Source organism: Lycorma delicatula, chromosome 2 (assembly GCF_047948215.1).
Source record: "Lycorma delicatula isolate Av1 chromosome 2, ASM4794821v1, whole genome shotgun sequence".
Taxonomy (NCBI): Eukaryota; Metazoa; Arthropoda; class Insecta; order Hemiptera; family Fulgoridae; genus Lycorma; species Lycorma delicatula.
In genome coordinates this window covers 231,722,176-231,744,231 of record NC_134456.1, presented here as the reverse complement: position 1 = coordinate 231,744,231, position 22,056 = coordinate 231,722,176, and the positions used below count along the sequence as shown (strand labels likewise).

The 22,056-nt window shown below is 29.9% G+C and overlaps 1 protein-coding gene across 2 annotated transcripts in view; it reads right to left on the bottom strand.

The window, feature by feature from the left end:
- The window catches only part of EndoB (SH3 domain containing GRB2 like, endophilin-B), a 61,334-nt gene that overhangs the window by 5,637 nt on the left and 33,641 nt on the right, over positions 1-22,056 (bottom strand). Inside the window, exons 6-7 of one of the 2 annotated variants that reach the window (XM_075357333.1) lie at positions 21,539-21,729; positions 7,736-7,938 (exon numbers count right to left, since the gene is read on the bottom strand). In XM_075357333.1, the coding sequence (XP_075213448.1) occupies positions 7,836-7,938; positions 21,539-21,729 (294 nt within the window). In that variant the 3' untranslated portion in view covers positions 7,736-7,835. Of the gene's footprint in view, positions 1-7,735; positions 7,939-21,538; positions 21,730-22,056 lie in introns of those variants that run through there. The other variant, XM_075357332.1, reaches the window with a different exon arrangement.

The following is a 22,056-nucleotide window of genomic DNA, read 5'->3' as shown; positions in this document are numbered from 1 at the left end:
AGTATATTCTACAAAATTTGACTACATTCAGATAAACACTACCAACTCTACAAAAAAAGTTTTACAGCAATAAAAGGAAGTTATTAACAAGAGTATAATGGATTACTAATATTCAATCAATGAATTACAGTGAAAGTTGGTTATAACAAGATTCATGGGACTGGCAGTACGTATTTGTTATAACTGAATGTGCTATAAATAAATGAACCTATTTTACCTGAAAAAAAGATTTCCCCTCTAAACACAAAGTAAATAACTGATGCTCAACATTAAAGAATACAACACTGTATAAGAAATTTGCCTTAACTTAAAGACAAAAATTAAAATCATATTGCATATAAACTGTAAGCACCATACTTGCATAAAAAACCTGTACACTTACCTAAAATTGGTGAGGAGGTTATCTTCAAAACAAACACGGCTTACATAAGTTACATTTTAATACTGTAGGCTTAAATCAATAAAATTTTAATCTTTTAACCTAATTTAAAAAAAAAATGTTTATAGTTGTTTGCTTTTTGGTTTTATACCTGAGATTTTCAAAACAATTTCGTAAACATTTAATCATTTTATAAACTCATTGCTGACATTATTTGTTTTCACGAAATTTCATAAGAAATTCTAAACTGTCTTAAGCTACACGGATGGAAATAACTGTGTATTCTCAGTTATCGTGTCATCTTCATTTTCGCTAATCTGCCTGTGTTTCACTTCATTAATTATTTGTTTATTTGCTGGCCTTTTGATTATTAAAAAATCATTCAACATTCATACAATCATCCATTAAATAAATTTTTGGAATCGATGGTCAAAATCCACTCGACAGTGGTAATTTGTCTTCTGGCTTGTAATCTTCTTTAGTTGCAACTGCAGCAAGACTGAATTTTTTGAAACAATTTTGAATTATAGTTGAAGATACGTTATCCCAACCTCTGTTGATTAATCTGACAGCGTACAAAATATTTGGACTAAATTCTTCTTTTTCTTCTAAGCAGTCAAGTAACTGTAATACTGGTAAATGGTCTGAAGTGAACTTTAAAAGAGTGTATAACACCTTGATGCAATGGTTGCAGTTTTACAATAGCGTTTGAGACAAAAATATAATTTTTTGTCGATGAGATTTTCCAGTACTAGGTGTGTGACAGTTATCATTTAACAGTAAAATTTTTCTCTGTTCACAATCCCAATTATAGATTTCAGCCTCAAAAACTGTAGAATTCATTCACGCCTTCTTATTAGCTAAGTATTTAACCGGAACCTTTTTGATATTCTTAAAACAACAGAGGTTTCTTGATTTTCCAGTGACCACAAACAGTTCTCTTTTTTCAGTTCCAGTCATATCAAACACAGAGCAGTAAGCATTACTTTTGAATGCACTATGATGCATTTTTCTCCTTTAAATTTAAATGTTTTGTCCGGAGTTAATTTATAAAATAAGGCTGTTTCTTCAATACTAAATATGTCTTCCCATTCATACCCAATTTTTATTAGTGGCAATTTTTCACCCAGCCAACTGCTAATGTCAGAATTATCTATGTTGCCTTCTTCACTGTAAATGTTTACAAAAAATCAATTTGAGGTCTGTTTTTAAATCGTCACTGCAAACAAAACTTTTGTATCTTAACCGGTCAACAATTTTTCTGCCTTAATTTTCAAAATAAATCCATTTATGAAGATGTTTTTACTCCTTTTCACTTCATAATCGCATAATAAGAGCTTCATTCAAATCATTTTTTCACATAATCTTATCTTTTTTACCAGACTAATTTTTTCAAAAGTTATCCTCAAATTATCATTCTTCTAAATCATTGAGACAGTGGACGTAGTAAGCCCAAGTTTTACACATATCAGAATTATAACTCCTGCTTCCTAATTTTTCAGTATTTTTTTTCAATTTGCCACAAATGGAAAGAATTTTTTTTTAATACCTGCTATTACTTATGTGGTGTAAAACTTTATCAAAAATACCACACGGTCACAGAAAATTAACTCGCTTCAGCCTGAGTTAAACACATGAATGTACTGTACAAAAAAACCGCTTAACCTGAACTTGACTAAAATTACACCCTTCCCATCGCCATACTACTGGCATAATCTTCATAATAGTGGAGGAATGGAATTTTCCAGAATCCAGAAATAGCCATTACAAAAGTGTATGTGGCTTAACACTGCATGTGGGTTGTTTATTACACTTTCACATATTGTGAAGAGGTCAAGTCTCCCTAGTCTAACTGAACAATGTTGTTATAACATTCAAATTACAAACATATAATATTAATGACAAATATTTAATTTCTGTACCTGTATTTTAAAATCACTCACATTTTTAATTACTTAGGGTACAAATCTATTACTCAAAAGAACGTTATTTGCTTGTTATAACCGACTTCTAACTTTATTAGCTTGTTAAAAAAAAAAACATTTTACTATATTTAATATTATAAGAAACCCACTTTTCTTAATTTTTGTTTTACAAACAACCCTGTTATAAGCAACTTCTACTGTACATTATGGAAGATAATAAGGATGCAAATCTTAGGTAGGAAAGTTTATTTGTCGAGTAGCTAACCTTTACACGAAGGTTGATAAAACAGAAAATATCACAGTGCAGGTTCATAAAAGGAATAAAATTGATGAGACATTGCAAAAGTAATTAAACTGATGAAAAATGTGTGCTTTCGCTGTATTTTAATTAAAATATTACAGTGCATTTATAAAGATTTTATAACGAAATTTCTAAAGAATCAGAGGGAATTGTTAATTCTTTTAGCAAAAACAGCTTTACTGAAAGTTTGGAAAAAACTTTTAATCAAACATTTCTTGCCGTATATCTTAGCATGTAAACTTCTCCTTAGAAACTTTTTATGTACACAAGCATACAGAAAACAATTCAATGAATCATTTGATGTTATTGAAATTTCATTAGATGATTAAAAGTATATGTTTGAATTTTTGCTCATGCCAGCGTTAGAATATATGAAGTAGCCTGTTTAGTTAGAAACTGTTATAATTATAATATTATTTTTAGAAGAAAAAAACAAAGATACGTATACAAAATATAGGAATGTAAACTGAACAACACCATTCAAATGTCATATATGTTATACCATGATGGTCTTTTTTTAAATATAATAAATTATTTAACTATAAACTTCTTTATTTAGTACTACTTCAAATTATTTACTACTTTATTTATATACCTACAATCTTGTCAAGACATATTGCACAAGGAGAAAAATTCAATTTACATCTAAGGTAGAATGTTACAGAACCTTAGACAGTGTTAAATAAAGAAACGAATTTAAAAAAAAGTATGCATGTGCATTTAAGAAACCTACAATACAAAATAACCCATGAACACATTAACGGTGTAGGTGTATGGCCACAGACTGACAAATCCATGTGCAGGTTGGTTGAAAAGGATTAATATTATGATGAACACTTGATTCAAATCATACCGTAGAATGTACTAACATAATGAGGTAATGAACGAACTGAATTGTTCTCGACCTTCAGGAATAATGCAAGTGAATACCCAAGTAAAATTATGATAGGTAAAACAAGAAAAATGGGATATACAGAAAAACGTCCCTAATCAGAATTAAATTTAAAACGTAAATGCTCATAATATTAATGAGGTGTGAAATAAGGACGGTTATGAAAGACCGTTTTCAGGTATTGTCAAAAATTTAAACAAACAGCAAGCAGCTTTTAAAAATATAAATAGACTATAAGTAGATGTAGTTTACTGAAAAATATGAAACAGGTACAGAAAATCAACTTTGTTGATTTTTAGTCTTAACAATTTATTTCAGCAATTTTAATAAAGATACAGTACTTTATACGAACTTGAAAACTAAGGAGATCAATCTTTTAATAAAACACAGGTGGGATTTTATTAAAATATTTGATATAAATTCATTAAACAATTTAAAAAATTAAGATAATGAAATAAAAGGCCAAAATGTACCAATATACTAGTACTTTTCATTATAAGAAAAAATTCAGTATTATTAAATAACATGAATTTATACAAGATCAGTTATAGAGATTTTGTATAAACAAATATAACTTTTATTTACAGTCATTTTTAAGTCGCTTAACCTAAAGAAATATGTCTACTACTAAGGACAAATTTTTTAAAAGTAATCTAAATCAAACACTTAATTCATTTTCTACTTAATATTAAGGCAACAATATAATAAATTTCATAAAGAAGTACTTCTGGTAATCTTAATCACTTAACTAATAGTAATATTAATAATATATATATTACTACATAACAAGCAGTACATAATAACAAAATATAACAACAAACATTTCATAATCTATATTTCCAAAATAATTACAATTTAATCTTTATTTCTTATCACTAATTAACTGTGATTATTGACACTTAATAAAAATGACTAACTTTATTTTAATATTATTATATTATAGTCGACTAAAATATGAACATTAAATAATTGAAGTAAGCTAAATTTTTAGAAACTTCTTTTTAAATTAATCATTATAAATGAATGGATACCGTATGGGAAGATTTCAAAATTTATGACATATAAAAAATTAATTTAACATATTTAACTGAATAATTTATATTCAAAAATTAAAAAGAGATAATATTTTAACAGCTTACAAAATACTTTTTTCGGTTGAAATCATTTCCTGAATTTGTTAAAATTTCTAAATATTTTTTTTGCTTCATAGCAACAAAGTTTCAGGAGTAATTTGATCTATTAAAAAATGAAAGGAGACTTGTAATTTTTATTTATTTATGTAATTCCTAAAATCTAAATTGAACTGAATAAATAATGAGCTATCACGAACACCTTTAATTGAAAAACTAAATGGTTTAAAATTCATTTCTAGCTTTCTAATAAATCTAAGAAAACAAAAAGATCTAAAAACCTATTCTAATCCTTAATTCTTCTGTAATCCTTATTACTGCAGTTGTTAACCAGAATAAGTTTCCAAAGAGATGATTAATGAATCATCGCTATATTTTATTTTGTGAATGAGTTCAGGGATAAATTTTGCACAATTTGCTCTAAATATTATAGGATTTTAATATTAGTTTAACCAAAATTTTAGTATATATTTCCAAACATGAATTCTACAGTTTCAAATTTGGCGAAATTAAAAAAAATAAAGTCTTTTTTGACAAAAACTTATAATCAATTAAAATCTTAACAGGAAACGGTGAATATGAACAATTAAATGAATTGCCTTTATTTTAATTCATCCAGCAAAAAGAAAAAGGAATTCTAATTCAGGAATAATTTTTGAAATAACTCCAGCCAAGTTTTTTACTTAAAAAATGGTAAAATACTGCCACAAGAAAAAAAATCAAAATAGTAAAGAAAAATTTATAATTTTTTATTATTATATTAATTTACAGTACTTCATAATTTTATTTATTCATTTTTCAATTTTAATATATACATTTGTTTTAATTTTGTTTTATGTGTAATTTAACATTTTTTAATATAGGAAGTGTATTTTTTATCAAGCTAATTTTTATTTAATTTTTATAAATTCCAGCTGATCCAGAAATTGATACATTAAAAGGGAATCCAAAAAAATAACATTGAACGAGCAAGTTGAATTTTTTTGAGTCTCTTAAACACAGATTCTGTAATTTATTGTTAATAAAATTATTAACATTGAGAACACAGTACAGTAGCACTTTTATGAACTGTATAAAATTTTATGTTTTATGTGTGAACTTGACAGTGAGGTCAATCATGAATCCACGCAAAATAATGAAGTTATTTTCAAGATATGTAAAAATATTTCTAATTTCAAACATTTTTCAAACTGTCAATTATTGGCTAAACATTGATAAAACGGATGGTCAAAAAATATGCCCGTTTTTTCCTTTTGCTGCTTTACTCAACCTTATAACATTCCTTAGTTTAATCGTAAAAAACATTATATTAACATGAATACGAGGTGTGATCAAAAAATACGGTGAATATTTTTTATTAAAAAAAGTAATAAGGTTACATAGAATTCGATTTATTCAAAGTACTGTCCTTGGCTAGCAATGCACTTATCCCAACGTTGACTCCATGACTGGAGGCATTTCTGGAAGGCATCTTTCAGAAGGGCTTTCAGCTGCTTGGTCGTGGCCCTCTCAATGTCAGCAATGGTGTCAAAATCTTTTCCTTTAAGCACAGTTTTAATTTTTGGGAAGAGCCAAAAGTCGCATGGTGCTAAATCCGGTGAGTATGGTGGAGATGTGGACAGACAGGAACACTTTTTTCGGCCAAAAACTCGCGAATGAGAAGCGAGGTGTGACACGGCGCGTTGTCATGGTGAAGAAGGAAGCCATTGGTCCATTTTTCTGGTCGCTTTCTTCGTACGTCGTTTCGCAAAATGCTTTGAACGGATCTGTACGAGATGTTAAGGTCTTCCGATAGCTCTCGAATAGTCATTCGCCTGTTTGAACGAACCATTGTTTCCACTTTTTGCACATTTTCAACTGTTTTTGAGGTTAAAGTCCCGCACGCTGCTCGTCTTCAACAGACTCATTTCCGTTTTTAAATCGGTCATACCACTTGTACACAGTATTAAAAGTTACCACATTATCGCCGTACACCGATTCTAACATTTTGTGAGCTTCTTTGGCACTCTTTTGCAACTTAAAACAAAACTTAATGTTAATGCGTTGTTCAAAATCCATGTTGCGCGACAGACACGATAAACACACCCTCACTCTAGCGGCTCTGGCAGCTGACTGGCAAGCTCGAATGTGTTACAACTTGTCACTGCCTGTCTCAGTTGATCACGCTATTGGACAAATTACAGCATATGGATGTGGCGTCAGCAGTTGCCGCTATAAAAATTCATTCACCGTATTTTTTTATCACACCTTGTAACAGTACTTAATCTCTAACAAAAACCACCTTGTGATGTCTTATGAAATACAACATTATCTAAATGCTCAACTCTACATAGTTACACTGGTTTTATTTATTTTATACTGTTATAACGAATAAAATGGTTTCTTTTTAGTAGCATAAAAATTAGTTTTCTGTTTTAAATGCGGTAAATAATTATTTTAAACCATGTCACCTATAAGAGAGAAATATAGGTATAATTTTAATAGCCTTTATTTGTTTTTAATTGGATGGTAAAAGATTTATTGTTTTTTAATAATTAGCTGCATATTTAGATACTTATTCTGTTTAACATAGTTTCAACAAATAAGAGAACAATAAATATTTGCTGAAGGTTCAATGCAACTGCACATTTGACAGTCAATGTAAAGATAATTTTTGAGGAAATTTCTGACAATTTTAAAACTATTCAATATTCAGGAAAAATAAATACAGAAATGCATTTATAATATGTATATAACAATAAAGAAAAAAAAACAAAAACAGTGTACTAATGTTTTTTTTTTTCAACAATACACTCAGTATGAAAAAAGTTCCAATTTTTTATATAAACTGCATTTAATAAAATTGTTAATTCAAAATTCCCATACTGCACTTACCACATAATCTTTATAGAAGTGAACAATAACTTATTAAAAAAATTATTAAGGTAGAATAATTATATAGTTTTCTTTAATCTCTAAATAGTTTTAATTTCTTCTTAATAATTGTAATAAAGATTAAAAGCAAATAACTTTTTAATGAATAAAATATTTAAATATTTGGTTATAAGTTAACAGAACACACAGGTAAATTTTAGATATTTTAATCACTAGTAAAATGAAAGATGATGAAAAATAAGCATATACAGGAGTGCAGACGATATTATAACAAAAAGGAAGTGCATAAAATTTATGTCAGCAAAAGTAAAGGTAGTATAATAAAAAAATTGTTTTATGCATGGGAATGGACAGTTTCTGAGACTGGAATATGAGCAGGAGCAGACAGATCAAGTTCTTCACTATTCACTCGTAGTATAGGACTCGGTTTCCTATCACTGGAACATAGAATAAATTAGCAACAAAGTTATATTATTAATGATAAATTTAATTTCAAAAATCTCTTTTTAAAAGTAACAACTGATCTATAAATTATCAGAACTGTATTTTGGTGAAAAATAAATGAACTTTAATTTAAAAACAAAAAATCTGCCCCTGCTGCTTTGAAAGATACACCGTAAAAAAATTAATTTATTACAGAAAGAAAATATTAGTAACTACTAATTTAGAAATATAAAAAAAGAAAACTTCAATTATTAAATATTCATATTTACATTAACAAATAATAATTTTACTAAACTGCTAATTACTGAAAAAAAAAACAAAAAAACAGCTTCCATTCATACTTTCATTGCGATGAGGGTACCGAATTAATATTATTTTTTCTTACACAGAAATTAAATAAATCTGGCCCGCTCATATTTACTATTTACAAAATTAATTAGAATTTAATTGTTTACATATACACCTATCCAACATCCTAATTAAAAAAAACTGAATAAATTATAGTACCTTTCTGACTGTAACAGACAATTCAGAACTTTTTATTTTTAATAAATTGGTGATTATTCAATTTTTTTAAAATATACATACTTTTCTATGCACAATTTAAAATATTATTAAAACTTAAAAAAAGAGATTTTAGTGAATAATATGAGATGGTTAAGAGAAATGTGTAAATGCAATAATAAAATCTTGCACTAATTTTAGGTATAAAAAGCTCTATTAAAATAGATGAGATTGCTCCTACAGTTTTCTAGTGTTTATTTCTCAAAAGAGCTAAAATTATATTGTATAATGCTGACTGTGTAAGTAAACAATTTATTGGAAAGGATTTCAACTATCCAGAATGACAAAAAAGAGAATGATGATGGATAGGATACATTTTCCTTCACACATCCACACGTGCGTGTGCACACACACATACACACACCAGACATCAGGTCAATAACTAATCATTTTTATAATAAAATTATCTAAGTTATTACAGTTAAAATTATTTAAGTTATTACAGTTATTGAACTGACTTTCAAACTCTCACATTCTAGATGTTCATAATATTTTCATCATAAAAGATGTGAAAAATTTTATTAAAAAAATCAGATGAATAGTTATGATACATAATTTAAAATAATACTGGCTATAGTGCTACAGCATCAAGTAAACCATTAGTAGTAATGTGATAAAGAGTGTAACTGGTCATCTTTCTATCAAATATAGATTTAACACACATGGGATTTGCAGGTTCTCCGAGGTATTATTTATATGCCTTCTTATTTAGGAAATAACATAAGAACACAAAAAGCACGCAAAAGCTTTCTTGCAATATTGAATAAAAATAAACTTGGCCTGAACAATATTCTGTAGTTACAATATAGAGAAGCAAAATCACTATATGGTATTTTGAACATAACTGCTATACCAGAAATCTAAAATAATTAGGTGTTATGGCAATTTCACCCTAGTTGTCTTATTCCCAGATTGGATATATTTCTATTAAATTTTTCAAATTAAATTTTGTTTAAATAACAGTAGCCTCAATCAAAAAGTTTTAACAAAATCTGATTCATGGTTTATATAGGATGTGGATACTAGCATGGCCAGAGATATAGACTGATTTTTGATCTAAAAGTGAACAAACAATTTCATGCGTGAATATTACTGACTCTCACTTTCAGCATATGCTAATCACTTTCCTGTGCATTATGATCAACTAAAAGACCCAAGAAACAATGGGTTCCTTTGGTTGTTTTTTTAAATTTATTTATGCGTACCAACAAAAATCTCTGATCTGGGCAAGACTGTAAATTACTCAGATCACAGCATATCAATCCCTTTGTGAATTACTATTATCCCTTTACTCTTCTCTCTCCAGTTTCATTATTATCCTTTATTTCTTATACCACAGACAAACGACATAGGAATTAATTAAACCGCTCTAGTTCTACCAATGCAGTCTACAGAATGCTGGGTGGAACATTCTGGTAGTTTACAGGGCAATCATTTCTTTATTGAAGTTATTGGGATGGAATCTTGTGTGCCTGTAAATCTGTCCAAAAATTCTGTTTTCTATTTGGGGGCTAATGTGAAAAGCCAAACTAGCAATCAAGTCCTACTGGAGAAAGCCATAGGTTTTACTTTTCTTTCTAATCTATCCAAGTGCCAACGACCAAAAATTCACTCAGACATGGATATATGAATAAACAAATAATAAAATAGAGAAATTTAATTATAATCTGGTGCCCCTGGGTTCAAATCCTGGTCAGGCATGGCATTTTTCCTGCGCTAAAAAAATTCCATTTCTATGTACAAGCTTCTCTGGTGAATTAATTCCAAGAGAAAAAAAATTACCGAATAAATGCAGAGTCTATTTAAATATTCTTTAATTTTTCTTTTAAACTTTATTTAATCAATAACAAGAAAAATCACACTTTATTGTTCTACTTAAACTCCTAATTTAGAAATATATCTGTATTTGTTAACTATAACATAGATTGATACTATATATCTCCCTTTTTGTTTCATTCACACTTCTCTTTCTCTGCTACAGAATTACTTATTTGGTAATATACTGAGGTTACCGTCTTTTATATTTCCTTCATAATCAAAACAATCCGAGATATTCAAAATTGTTCACGCCTTCAATTTCTCAGCTTCTACACCATGTTAAGTAATCCTTTATTTTTGATTTGTTTATTGTCATAACCTTACTCTTTTGATACGTGTAATATCACTCCTCTGTGTTTCAAGGTATTCCCCATACCATCAAACATGCCAGAAATGTTTCTTTGGTATTACCCATTATGATAATATTGTCAACATACAGTGAAGTTTTTAGTACAACCGGTCCCAAATTTCAATTGCCTATTTGTGTTCTGATTCTACCGAATTTCAATACATCGTCCATAAATACTACAAAATGGATTGAAGCTATCATCCCGCTTCAATCCATGCCTGTTCTAAAATATTCACTGGTTTGTTCATTTACTTTAACTTAGGCAAAGTAATTTTCATTTGAAGCTTTTAATTATTAATGTGTCAACTTTCTATTGACTCATGAAATGTAATGCCTTCTGTATTTCTTTCTTTGGAACCATGTCAAATGTAACTTTTAAATCCAGGAATGCAAAGCAAAGGCTTCTCTGATACTCTTATTTATTATCATGTATAGAGAGATGATGTGATCTTAGGTTTGTCTTTGACCAGAAAGCTTCTTGTTCGTCTTTCAATCCTTCCTTTACTTGTGATTGTAATGTACTTTCAATACCTCTTGAATACATTGCCAATTTTCCAATTTTTATCTTCCAACTCTAGTTCCTCCTCTTCCATAAAAATGACACCCAACTCCATTCCTCTTCTTTATCTTGTGAATTTGCTTCTCTCTCTTTTCTTTGCACTGATGTTTTTACAATAATTTTGAAAATGCATTTACCATACTTTCAGAACTTCTTGTACTTTGCTACCAATGGCTTGATATCTAATACTTCTTAGTTGCTTTCTGTTTTATCTTCCATTCCTCCCATGTGTCTCACTTAGCTGGGGGAACCTTACTTCTGTTTTTGCTGTATTCCGACCTTCAAAATATTTATGCCAATTCCTAACTCTTTTGTTCTCATGTATTTTATCTAAGCATGTTTCTTTTCTTTTACTTTATTCTTAAAGCTGTCATTCTACTATTGTGACTACTCTAGCCTTGCTTTAACTATCTTCTACTTGCATACCTCTTCTATAATCATTTTTCTGCAATTATGTATACTTTAGAGCCTCCCATTTTCCATTTAAATTAAAGACTGTATTCACCAATCAGTAGAAATTCCTCATCCATCTGTGTTAAGTTCAGGTTTCTGGCAGACTCAATTTTAAGTTTTGCTAATATCTCAGTATTCATTTTTCTTGGTGTTAAAATAATTTTCTTGAACAGTACTTTGTGATGTATACTGAGTTGTATACACCAATACATGCTGTACTCTACAATATCTTATATGACTGTGTATGTAAAATAAATTACTGTAATCTGAACATCTTGTTATATAGCTGTAAATGTAATCTGATTCTTTTTACGAAGGAAGAAACTGTTTCTAAACAAAAACTTTGTTACCTACACAAAACTCAATTATTCTAGCTCCATTATCATTAGAAGTGTTTTCAGTATCATATCTTCATTAGATTCCAACTCTCTAATGTCTCATTGTTAACTCTGGCATTCTAATCATCCTTCATAATTATCTACCGCTTTTTTCTGGTGAATCTTTTCAACAATCTCTTCTCGTATATTATAAAACTGTTGGAGCATATATATTTAGTCAATGCAATTTTCTCCTTCAATTCTAACATCATGGTAGAAGAGGCCTACCAAGGCAGGTCGAGGGTAATAGGCCAGACAGAGATACCCAGATTAGGGGTTGAGCATTGGGTCAACAACTCAACTTGTAAAAATTCAGTATGTTATGTACCACTAATGAAATGACTTGGAATGGGGTGGAAACTTAGACAATAATTAATCTGATATGTCAGAAGCATTTGGGATGGAACAATTGAAGTCTAGAAATACATGGAACAATAAATGTCCTGTCAGATGAACTTGAAAAGTGGAACATGGATATAGTGGCTTTATAGAAATCAGATTACTTTGGGCCAGTAAGATAAATACCACTGAGATGTGATATATTATAGTGGCTGTAAAGGCAATAGGTGTTATGGAAAGTGAGATTTGCTATGAGGAAAAGGTGGGTTTTAGCATTTATGAACTTCAAGGTACATAATGCGATTGTGCAGTATTAAGATAAAGGGAAGATTCAGAAATATTTCATTAATTATTATATATAGCCCTATGGAGGAGTCAGAAGAGGAACTGCAAGGTCGGTTCTATGAATCTCCAGAAAAATTAGTGGATAGGTTACTAAAGTATGAGTTAAGAATTATCATAGGAAATGCAAATGCAAATGCAAAAGAAAAAATAAATATGGAGATTGATAGCAGGTAAAGAATCCCTACATGTTGGGAAATGACAATGGAACAATACTGCTAGGTTTTTGCGAATCTGCAAGATTGAAAGTGTGAAAATGATGAGTACAATGTTTCCCCATAAGAAGATCCGTGAAGAAACACAGGTAGCATCAAGTGTTGTAGTTAAGAACCAACTACATTATGTGTTGGTGAACACAGACACAAAACAAGTATACTGAATGTACACAATCGTTAAGAGGAGCAGAATGTGAATCAGACCACGACTTTGTGCCAGTGAAAGTCTAACAGAGGATAGCTGTAAAGAAAAGAAAAAATATTAAACCCCAGGAAAGACATGCAAGAAGTTAGAAACTTACAGACCAATTTAGGTTGGAACTAAAAAATAGTTTTCAGATGCTAAATGTTGGAGAGATAAACCAAGCAATACTTAACATAAATGAGAGATGAAACTCGTTAAAGAAAGTAGTACTGGAGTTGACACGGAAGGTTTATGGCAAAAATAAAAAAATGCAGGGGAAGCTGTGGTTGGATGAAGATTGTGAAAAAAGATAAAAGAAAGATAGTTGTGAAAGAAAATTCTGAAGCAAGTGGAGAACAATATAACAGGCAGAGCAGAGGTAACCAAAATTCTCAGGAAGAAAGAAGGCAGTATATAAATAGTCTGCTAGAAAGAGCAGAAGCAGACTATACAGAACACCAGAGTTCTACAGAAGTGCAAGATTGTTTAGAAAGGGCTTCATATCTAGCATGTTTGGTGTTAAAGGAACTGGACAAATTGTTACACAGAAATCTTATGTTCTGGAAGTATGGAGAAATCACTTTTGGCAGCTGTTGAATGGAGAAACTGATGTAGCAGGACAAGATGCTCAGGTGTACCAGAATGTTCAACCAAAAGTAGAAGAACCAAGTTTGGTAGAAGTACAAGAAGCAATCAAAGACATGAAAAATAACAAGACTCCAGGAGAGAGGAGTGCAGAAATTTTGAAGGCTAGAGAGAAAGAGTTATCACAAATACAAATGGTGATACTACAGTTTTGGTTAACAGAGGAATTGAAAGAGGACATAATTATAACTCTGCTCAAAAAAGGGGACAAGCAGAATCCTAACAACTATTGGAGATATCATTTTTTAACACAATATATAAAATTTTGTCAAGAATAATTTAAATAAGACTTAAAATCTATACAGGAAACATAGAAGATCATCAGGTTGGATTTTGGAAAGGCAGATCTACAAAAGACCAAATATTCATTCTGAAAAGGCTATTGCTAGGTATTAGAAATTATCCCAGGAAGACCCAAAAAACGACTGAGGGACCAGGTGGAGCAGGACATGAACCGAGTAGGGGTGACTGAAGAGGATGCTTAGGATCAGACAAGGTGGAAGCAATTTGTTGGTGAGCCAAATATGGGTATACATGGCCATGGAAGTAAGTAAATAATTCAAACATAACAGGGCACTATTTTTCAATTCAACTGCTTCCCATTTACATATATTCTTTTACTCAACTCCCACAGCACAATTATGACTGTTCATTTCTTCCTTAGTTCTTATATCTCCCAATTTCACTGTACCACATCACAAATCACACATCCATCATATCATTTCACTTATTTGTTCTTACACTCAAACCAAAAAACTAATTTTATATCTTTTCATTTTATAGATTATTTCTGCTTCCTTTCCTGTAAAGAAGTGATATTATTTATTCTAAAAGATGTTTAATACATTTTTCCATGTTCTATTATTTTTCCTAAAATCCAGTCTGATTCTTTTCATTACAATGAATATAATAAAGCCTTCTAAGCAGGTTCAGCCTGACCCTTTGATAGAGCTAGCCAGGAGGAAAACCTCATCATAGTTCTCTGAGCTGCCATGCACATAGGATTTCATGCAGAGTTTAGTGCTAAAATTAGACATTACTACCTGAAATACTTGATTTTAGAGCCAATCAGTCTACTCGACCATCTTTCATTTTTTCTTTTTTATTATAATATTCATGCAAATGGATTGAATGATCACTTTTTATAATATAGCTGTGCAACTATCAATGTGTTGTAGTTTTGTGAACTGCAGTGTATATAAATTCCTTAGGTTTTTTAAAAATATTATTTCTTATACAAACATTTACCACTGTGTTGTGGAACCATTGTTTTAGTAGCTCATTATCTACATTATGCTACTGTGAAATAATTTTTTAATTATATCTGTAATTTATTGGATATGTCAAAGTGATAATATTTTGGGGGACTGTTCACTACTATTAATATGTGTGATAAAGTTATATTTTTTAACTTTATTTGTATATAAAAAATTTGTGTTTTATTCAATTAATCTTATGTTAGATTTATTATTTAATAACTTTTCATTACTGATGTAATTAAATGCTCTGTATCATACTACAAAAAGTTACCATTTTTTGTTAATGTAGATGATATAATTTATAATTATAACTGGCTGTATTTCTTTAGGATAAATGTTAGTTGTTGAGCTATCCTTTGTTATATATGTGTCTATAAAATATATTTTTCCAGATTTTTTTAAAATATATTTTCTGAATTTAGTATGTTTAGAGGGTTGTTTGTGATTATATTGTGGACCACATCATCATTACTACATCAAACTTACAAAAAATGAAAATGAATGATATAATTTAATGAAATTATATAAAAATTACGTAATTATAATTTCATTTAAATGAAATTATCTTATTTTTATTTGTTTAATTCTGTTTAACGATAATAAAATGAATATACTTGAAAATTGTATTTATAAATTTAAACGAAAGTATGAGCCACCAGATCATTTGAGAATGATGTTTTAATTAAAGACATGGTGGATTGTACAGGTTGACGACAATGATTATGAACATATGAAGTCATGACGCTTTAAATTTACAACATTCGAGTAATGGCAGTGGAATTGTGTTATTTTTTAACATATTTTATGGTTATTAATGTGTTCATGTTTTCTAATTTTTACGTTTTTATTGTTTATTTGATGTAATTATAAAATTGTGTATTGACTGTTGATATGGGATCCAGCGACATCAACTATTGATATTAATTTTTTTCTGTTATTGGGTTCATGGTTAACTTGTTATTATATATGTGTATATTTTTTTTGGTTAATTAAATTATCTTGTAAATTCATAAACAGTAGAAAATTTTAATTTATACGTTCATAAGTTAAAATTTCCAAAAAACTGATAAATAAACAACACAATTTTGAGAACAATCAACTAATTCAAATAGCTGCTACATTCTTATGTAAACTTTACCAATAAAATTAATAGTAAATAAGTAATTAAGTAAATAGCAATAAGACTAATCATGGCTGAATCTTATTTTATTTTTATGACTTCTGAGAATGGTGATTAGTATTCTTCAAAAATGTTAAAGTAACTGACAAACTAAATAATAGCAGTTAAAAGATAAAAATTAAGGTGACCGAATATTATTATTTTTTTTAGATATAAATAATCTTCTATCATATAACCGGAAAAATTTTCTCTACACTGAAAAGAAACTGAGAATCTCGTTGGGATCAATTATACTCACATAATACAAGGTGTTTTATTAATTTTGCAAGAGATATTGAGAGTGATTTTTTCTAACTTGGGTGCCCACTGTTACCCATTCAAGACATTTTAGTCACTTATTAACGTTTGTTCACTAATATTAGAAATCATACTTTTGATAGTTTTCCCTCTGTGAAACAATTTTTTGCATAAGAATTGTTTTGAAAAACTAACATGTTTAATATATACAAAGGAAAAAATGCGGTGATGAAAAATCATAAAAGATTTTGAGATTTAAGCAAGAACAAGTGATTTGAGACTCAACAGTAACCAAAACATTTTCTTACACAATCTTCACTTTATTAGAAGGTAATATAATTTTGCTGAAACTAACATTTTCATTTGTTTTCCTCTAACTTTACAATAAACTGGTTTATAACAAAAAAATTGATTATTACATGACAGCAAGAGATTACACTCTCAACACCAATGAATTGTTTATGGGAATATGAGGCTTTCACATAACTTCTGAGTGAGCAAATCGCATGGTCTTTCACATCTTCAAGAATTTTCCAAGCTATTAGTTATGATAAGGCTGAGACCTTTCATTTCATTATACTTCATATCAAATATGATACTGCTGATTTACCGGAAACTGCCGACTAGAAATTTCAACTGATAATCTTTCACACATTTATAAGATTTCCACACATAAATATATGTGTCTACAATAAATATACAATAATGTGTTCATCCTTGGAAAATTATACATCTAAAAACTCAAAGGAATGTATAATGAATCGATGATAGAATATTAAAAGATTATTTCAGCTACGTGTTCAAACGTGTTATTTGACAAATAGATACTGCTTGGCCTGAGGCAAAACTTACTTACACCTCAGGGGTGAAATAGGGGTTAAAATTATATACCCTCATTTTAAGGACTACATTCTTTACGAAACAATCATTAGTTTGTTTATATTATCTTTCCTTAAGTGCTATAGTTGATTTCACCAACAAAATAAATTCAGTTTTGTGATTTAAATAGAAAAATTTTTAATCTTTTCACGCAATAATACTAATAATTCTTGAAGAGCTTACTTTTATGGAAATGAGACTGAAATGAAAGACAGTGATGTTATATGCAACTCTAATCTTAAAATCACCACTTTTATCTGCTTTAGTTTTTATGTTACATTTTTCTATAAGAATCATACAAAATAATGTTTTTCAAAACAAATTCTCTATAAAATGTACAAATTGAAAACAAGATAATAGTTTGTATAAGCTAGAAGTTTATTACGTACAGATAATTTCTTATATTTTTAAATCTTAATTTTTCATTATGACCAAGAAAAAATTTTTTAAGGTTTTTCAAACAAATGTACACAACTAAAATATTACACAATTTTATCAAATATAACATATTTGAATAAATTGGACAAAAATAAACAACTACAGATTATATAACGAGCATTGAAAAGTTAAAAAAATGTTTTTACATCTAATATAATATTGTTTTTACAATATCACAAAAAAATGAATTTCATGGATCAATCATACTGCACAGTTTCATCTAAACTGAATAAATTAGGCATTTTCCAATTCAATTTAGCAGTGAATTTCACTTTACAAATTTATAATTTTAAGAATGCATAACAGCTAGGCCAAAAGAAAGAAGTTGTTTTGTCTTGTCAGATAGCTGAAAAGTTGACTTCTTCCATTTTTAGCTTCACAGTTAGGTTCTTCCATTTTTTACTTTTTGCTACCATCAACTGAAGATCCTTTTTCATCTCTTAACCACCTAAATTATAACAGTACCAGTGTTAGGTTTTTCTGGCCCAGCCCAACATATACCCTTGATTCTTTTCTCATTTCTGTACAGAACATCTCCGACCTACTTTTGATTGTGGCAGCTTTGTCAGGATCTTAGTGCAGTTCTTTATTTTCCCTGCTTTTTCTTTTTGTACCGTAAATTTACTTTGTAGTTAGTGAAAATTTTTTTTAAAAATCTATTTTAAAATGTAACTAGAAGTTTTTTTTTTCAAATGAACTTTGTTTCAGATGCTTATGTTAGATGGTCGATGATAATTATATATTCTAAGTTTTGTTGATGATCAAAGAATTTTGGGAGACAAGAATTTGTTTCAAGCATGCATCCATTTATTTGGATTCTTGGTCTACTTTAAATCTATACTTTCATCACAAATGTTGATCTCTTTAACTCTGATTGAAATATTTGGACTCCTTCACTATTTCAAAATAATATTACTCTATTTTTACCTTTGTACTCTACTAAAACGATCTTCTCCTAGAAATTGTATTACTTAGGCATTTTTCTTATTGACCTACAACTTTACCTGCTTTATTAAGGAATATTATTAATTCCCCTTAAAGGTTTTCTAGCCTTTCAGTCAACACAACCACATCATTGGCAAAAATAAAGACGTTTATGTATATTCTGTATTTAATCCTTTTTCTAATGTTCTTTTTGTAGGATTTCCTCCAGAGCTTTTTTTAAAATATGAGGTGTAACTGGAAAGTTTGAAGTCTGGGCTGGCAATTTCAAAATGGCAGCACTTACAGGCTATTGTTAGGGATCAACTTCAAAGCAGTCTCTTTCCGACTGACCATTGCAACTCCAACGGTTAACGGTTTCTACTTTTGGAAGCATTTCTAGAAATTTTATTTTTTAAAGGTGTTAAAAACCCTCTCCACATTTATCTGGATGTCTTTAATTGAGTCAAATCTCCTTTCTGAAAAAATTTCAATTTAGGAAACAGGTAGAAGTTGGTATGGGCTAAATCAGGCAATTACGGGGTTACAAAAGCATAAGAATTTGAAATTAGGCCAAAAATTCTACGACAGAATGCACGATGGGCTGGTGCATTGTTGTGGTAGAGGATCGGATTTTTTATCTCACCAGAGTGCAGGCCTTTCCTTCCACACATTTTTGCACAAACAATGAAGGACATTTTTATAGTCCTGATTGTAGTAATTTGTCCCTAGGAGCAAATTCGTGATGCATGATACCTGTCAAATCAGAGAGAACAACCAACAATGTTGCACTTCTTTCAGTTGTGACAAACTTACACTCTTCCACGACAATGATTGTGCCTTTTTTCTAGGTCATTCCCATATACCCATGATTCATCACCTTTAATTACCCATTTAACAAATCTGCATCAGATTTGGCCCAATTAATCAGTTCTTGAGACGCTTCAAATTGTTGTTTCTGTTGGTTTGACAACAATTCAGAATGAATTTTGCACACTCAGTGCATATTCAAATCTTTAGTAAAAATTGACTGAACCATGTACATACTTAAATTCAAATCATCAGCCATCTTCATAATTGTAAGTTTACGCTCAGTGTACTAAACTGTGAACCTTCACGATGTATTCATTGGATCTTGAAGTGGAAGGCTGGGCAGATCAGAGATAATCTTTAACTGATTCGCAGCCATCTTTGAATCAGTTGAACCAGATAAAAACATTTGACCGACTCAGACATTTATCCCCGAGAGCTGTTTTTAAGAGTTCATAAGTCTCTGAAGCTGCCCACCGGGTTGGTCTAGTGGTTAACGCGTCGTTCCAAATCAGCTGATTTGGAAATCAAGAATTACAGCATTCAAGTCTTAGTAAAGCCAGTTATTTTTACATGGATTTGAATACTAGATCGTGGATACCGGTGTTCTTTGGTGGTTGGGTTTCAATTAACCACACATCTCAGGAATGGTCGAACTGAGAATGTACAAGACTACACTTCATTTACACTCATACATATCATCCTCATTCATCCTCTGAAGAATTATCTAAATGGTAGTTACCGGAAGCTAAACAGGAAAAAGAAAGAAGTCTCTGAAGCTGATTTTCCGGTTTTCAAACAAAATAACACAAACTCATTGTTCTGTTTTTTCATCCATTTTGCAAAATCAATAATCCAAAACATGTCTTCACTCACCAAGACATCACTCTCTATTGAACAAGGATATCGCAGTGATCTTTTTAGGAAGTTCCAAGACAAAACAAGCTTCCCCTTCCATACCTGCAAGCAAGTCTATCCCCTCTTCCTACTGGAACATACAAGCTCCTCCTACTGAACAGTGGCAGCATCTATCTTAAAATTTTCCAATCGTACATTGTATAAGGAAATGCCTTTATAATCTCTTGCCTCACTCCTGTGCTGATCATAAAAGGGTGAAGTATTCACTTCCTAGCCTGACTTTACTTTTGACATCAATGACAATCAACATTAACCCTTAATGAGTTTGTTAGGATTTATGTTTTAAAATCTTTTCTTTCAGTTTCAACCTATCTCCATAAATTTCTTCATGAAATATGACTTCAAGTTAATAAAAATAGCACAGGAATTCCTTTTATATTCTCAGATGAAAGTATGTGATAATTAAACATTTTTTGTCAGCTTACAGATAAGTTCATTTTTTATATTTAATTTTGAACTACAGAAAAATTATACTGAAAGAAGACAATAAAAATTATTTTTCTTGCTGTCAATTTTTATTGTAGGACATTCAAGATGTCCGGACGAGGCCTACAGCGAAGGCAATAAGCTGAGTTATTAAATCACCAATGCAAATGTCTGCCGAGGCATTTGCATCAGTGGCATCCCAACGAGGCCAGGTTTATTACTATGAGATGTAAAAAGTCAAAGGGCGATAGACAACTCCCGTTAAAGCCCAACATGGCAAGGAACGAGGGTGGGGGTGGTGTGGCGACTGGAATGTCACTAGGCAGGTGTCTTCCCTATGCGGTTGGAATGTCAATTTTGATTTTACAAGCATATACTGTTTAAAAATTTCTTGGTTAAAACTTGATAAATTATAACATTTAAAATAGTATTTGAAAATTAATTTACATATAAAGTCTACATCTATTTAGGGTACATGCTTTAATTGCTCATGCAATTGAAAAAAACAATTTCTAAGCAAAGCAAAACTAGTTTCTTTAAATTTACTTAAATCTGAAAAAAAAATTAATAATAAAAATTAAATGAAATATATTCAAACAAATATGTACATACAAGAACATGTAGCACAAACAAATAATTTAACTTTACAGTATAAGAAATAAAGATATAACAAAACAAACCTTTCCATTTCCTTCTTCAGATCTTGCATAGCTTGATGACATTGAGCATAGTATGCAACTTGAGATTCAACAAATTCATGAAGACATCTTAAATGACTAGCATGTGAGCTGCCGACACTTTCTAACAGTAATTTGGTTATTTCGGCCTGTCTATCATATTCTGACTGTGCTATTTTCAAATCTCTTTCTGCCTATTAACAATGTATAAAACAAAATAAAATAAATATTAAAACAGAACAATATAAGTTATAAAGAAATAAATTTTAACAAATGAAAGAAATGAACAAGGTGCAACCAAAAACTTCTGAGACCAAACCAAAATACAAAAAAAAAAAAATAGGCACAATAATGGTAACAATGACCTTAATAAGTTACTACGATATTGCAACTTTCTGTATATGTTGGGGCTGTACATACATTTTTATTACCATGTACAGATATATGAAACAAGTAGATTATATCCCAAGGAAGACCAGAGAGGAATATTGATTTCCTGTTCATGTATCTTCAGTTTGTTA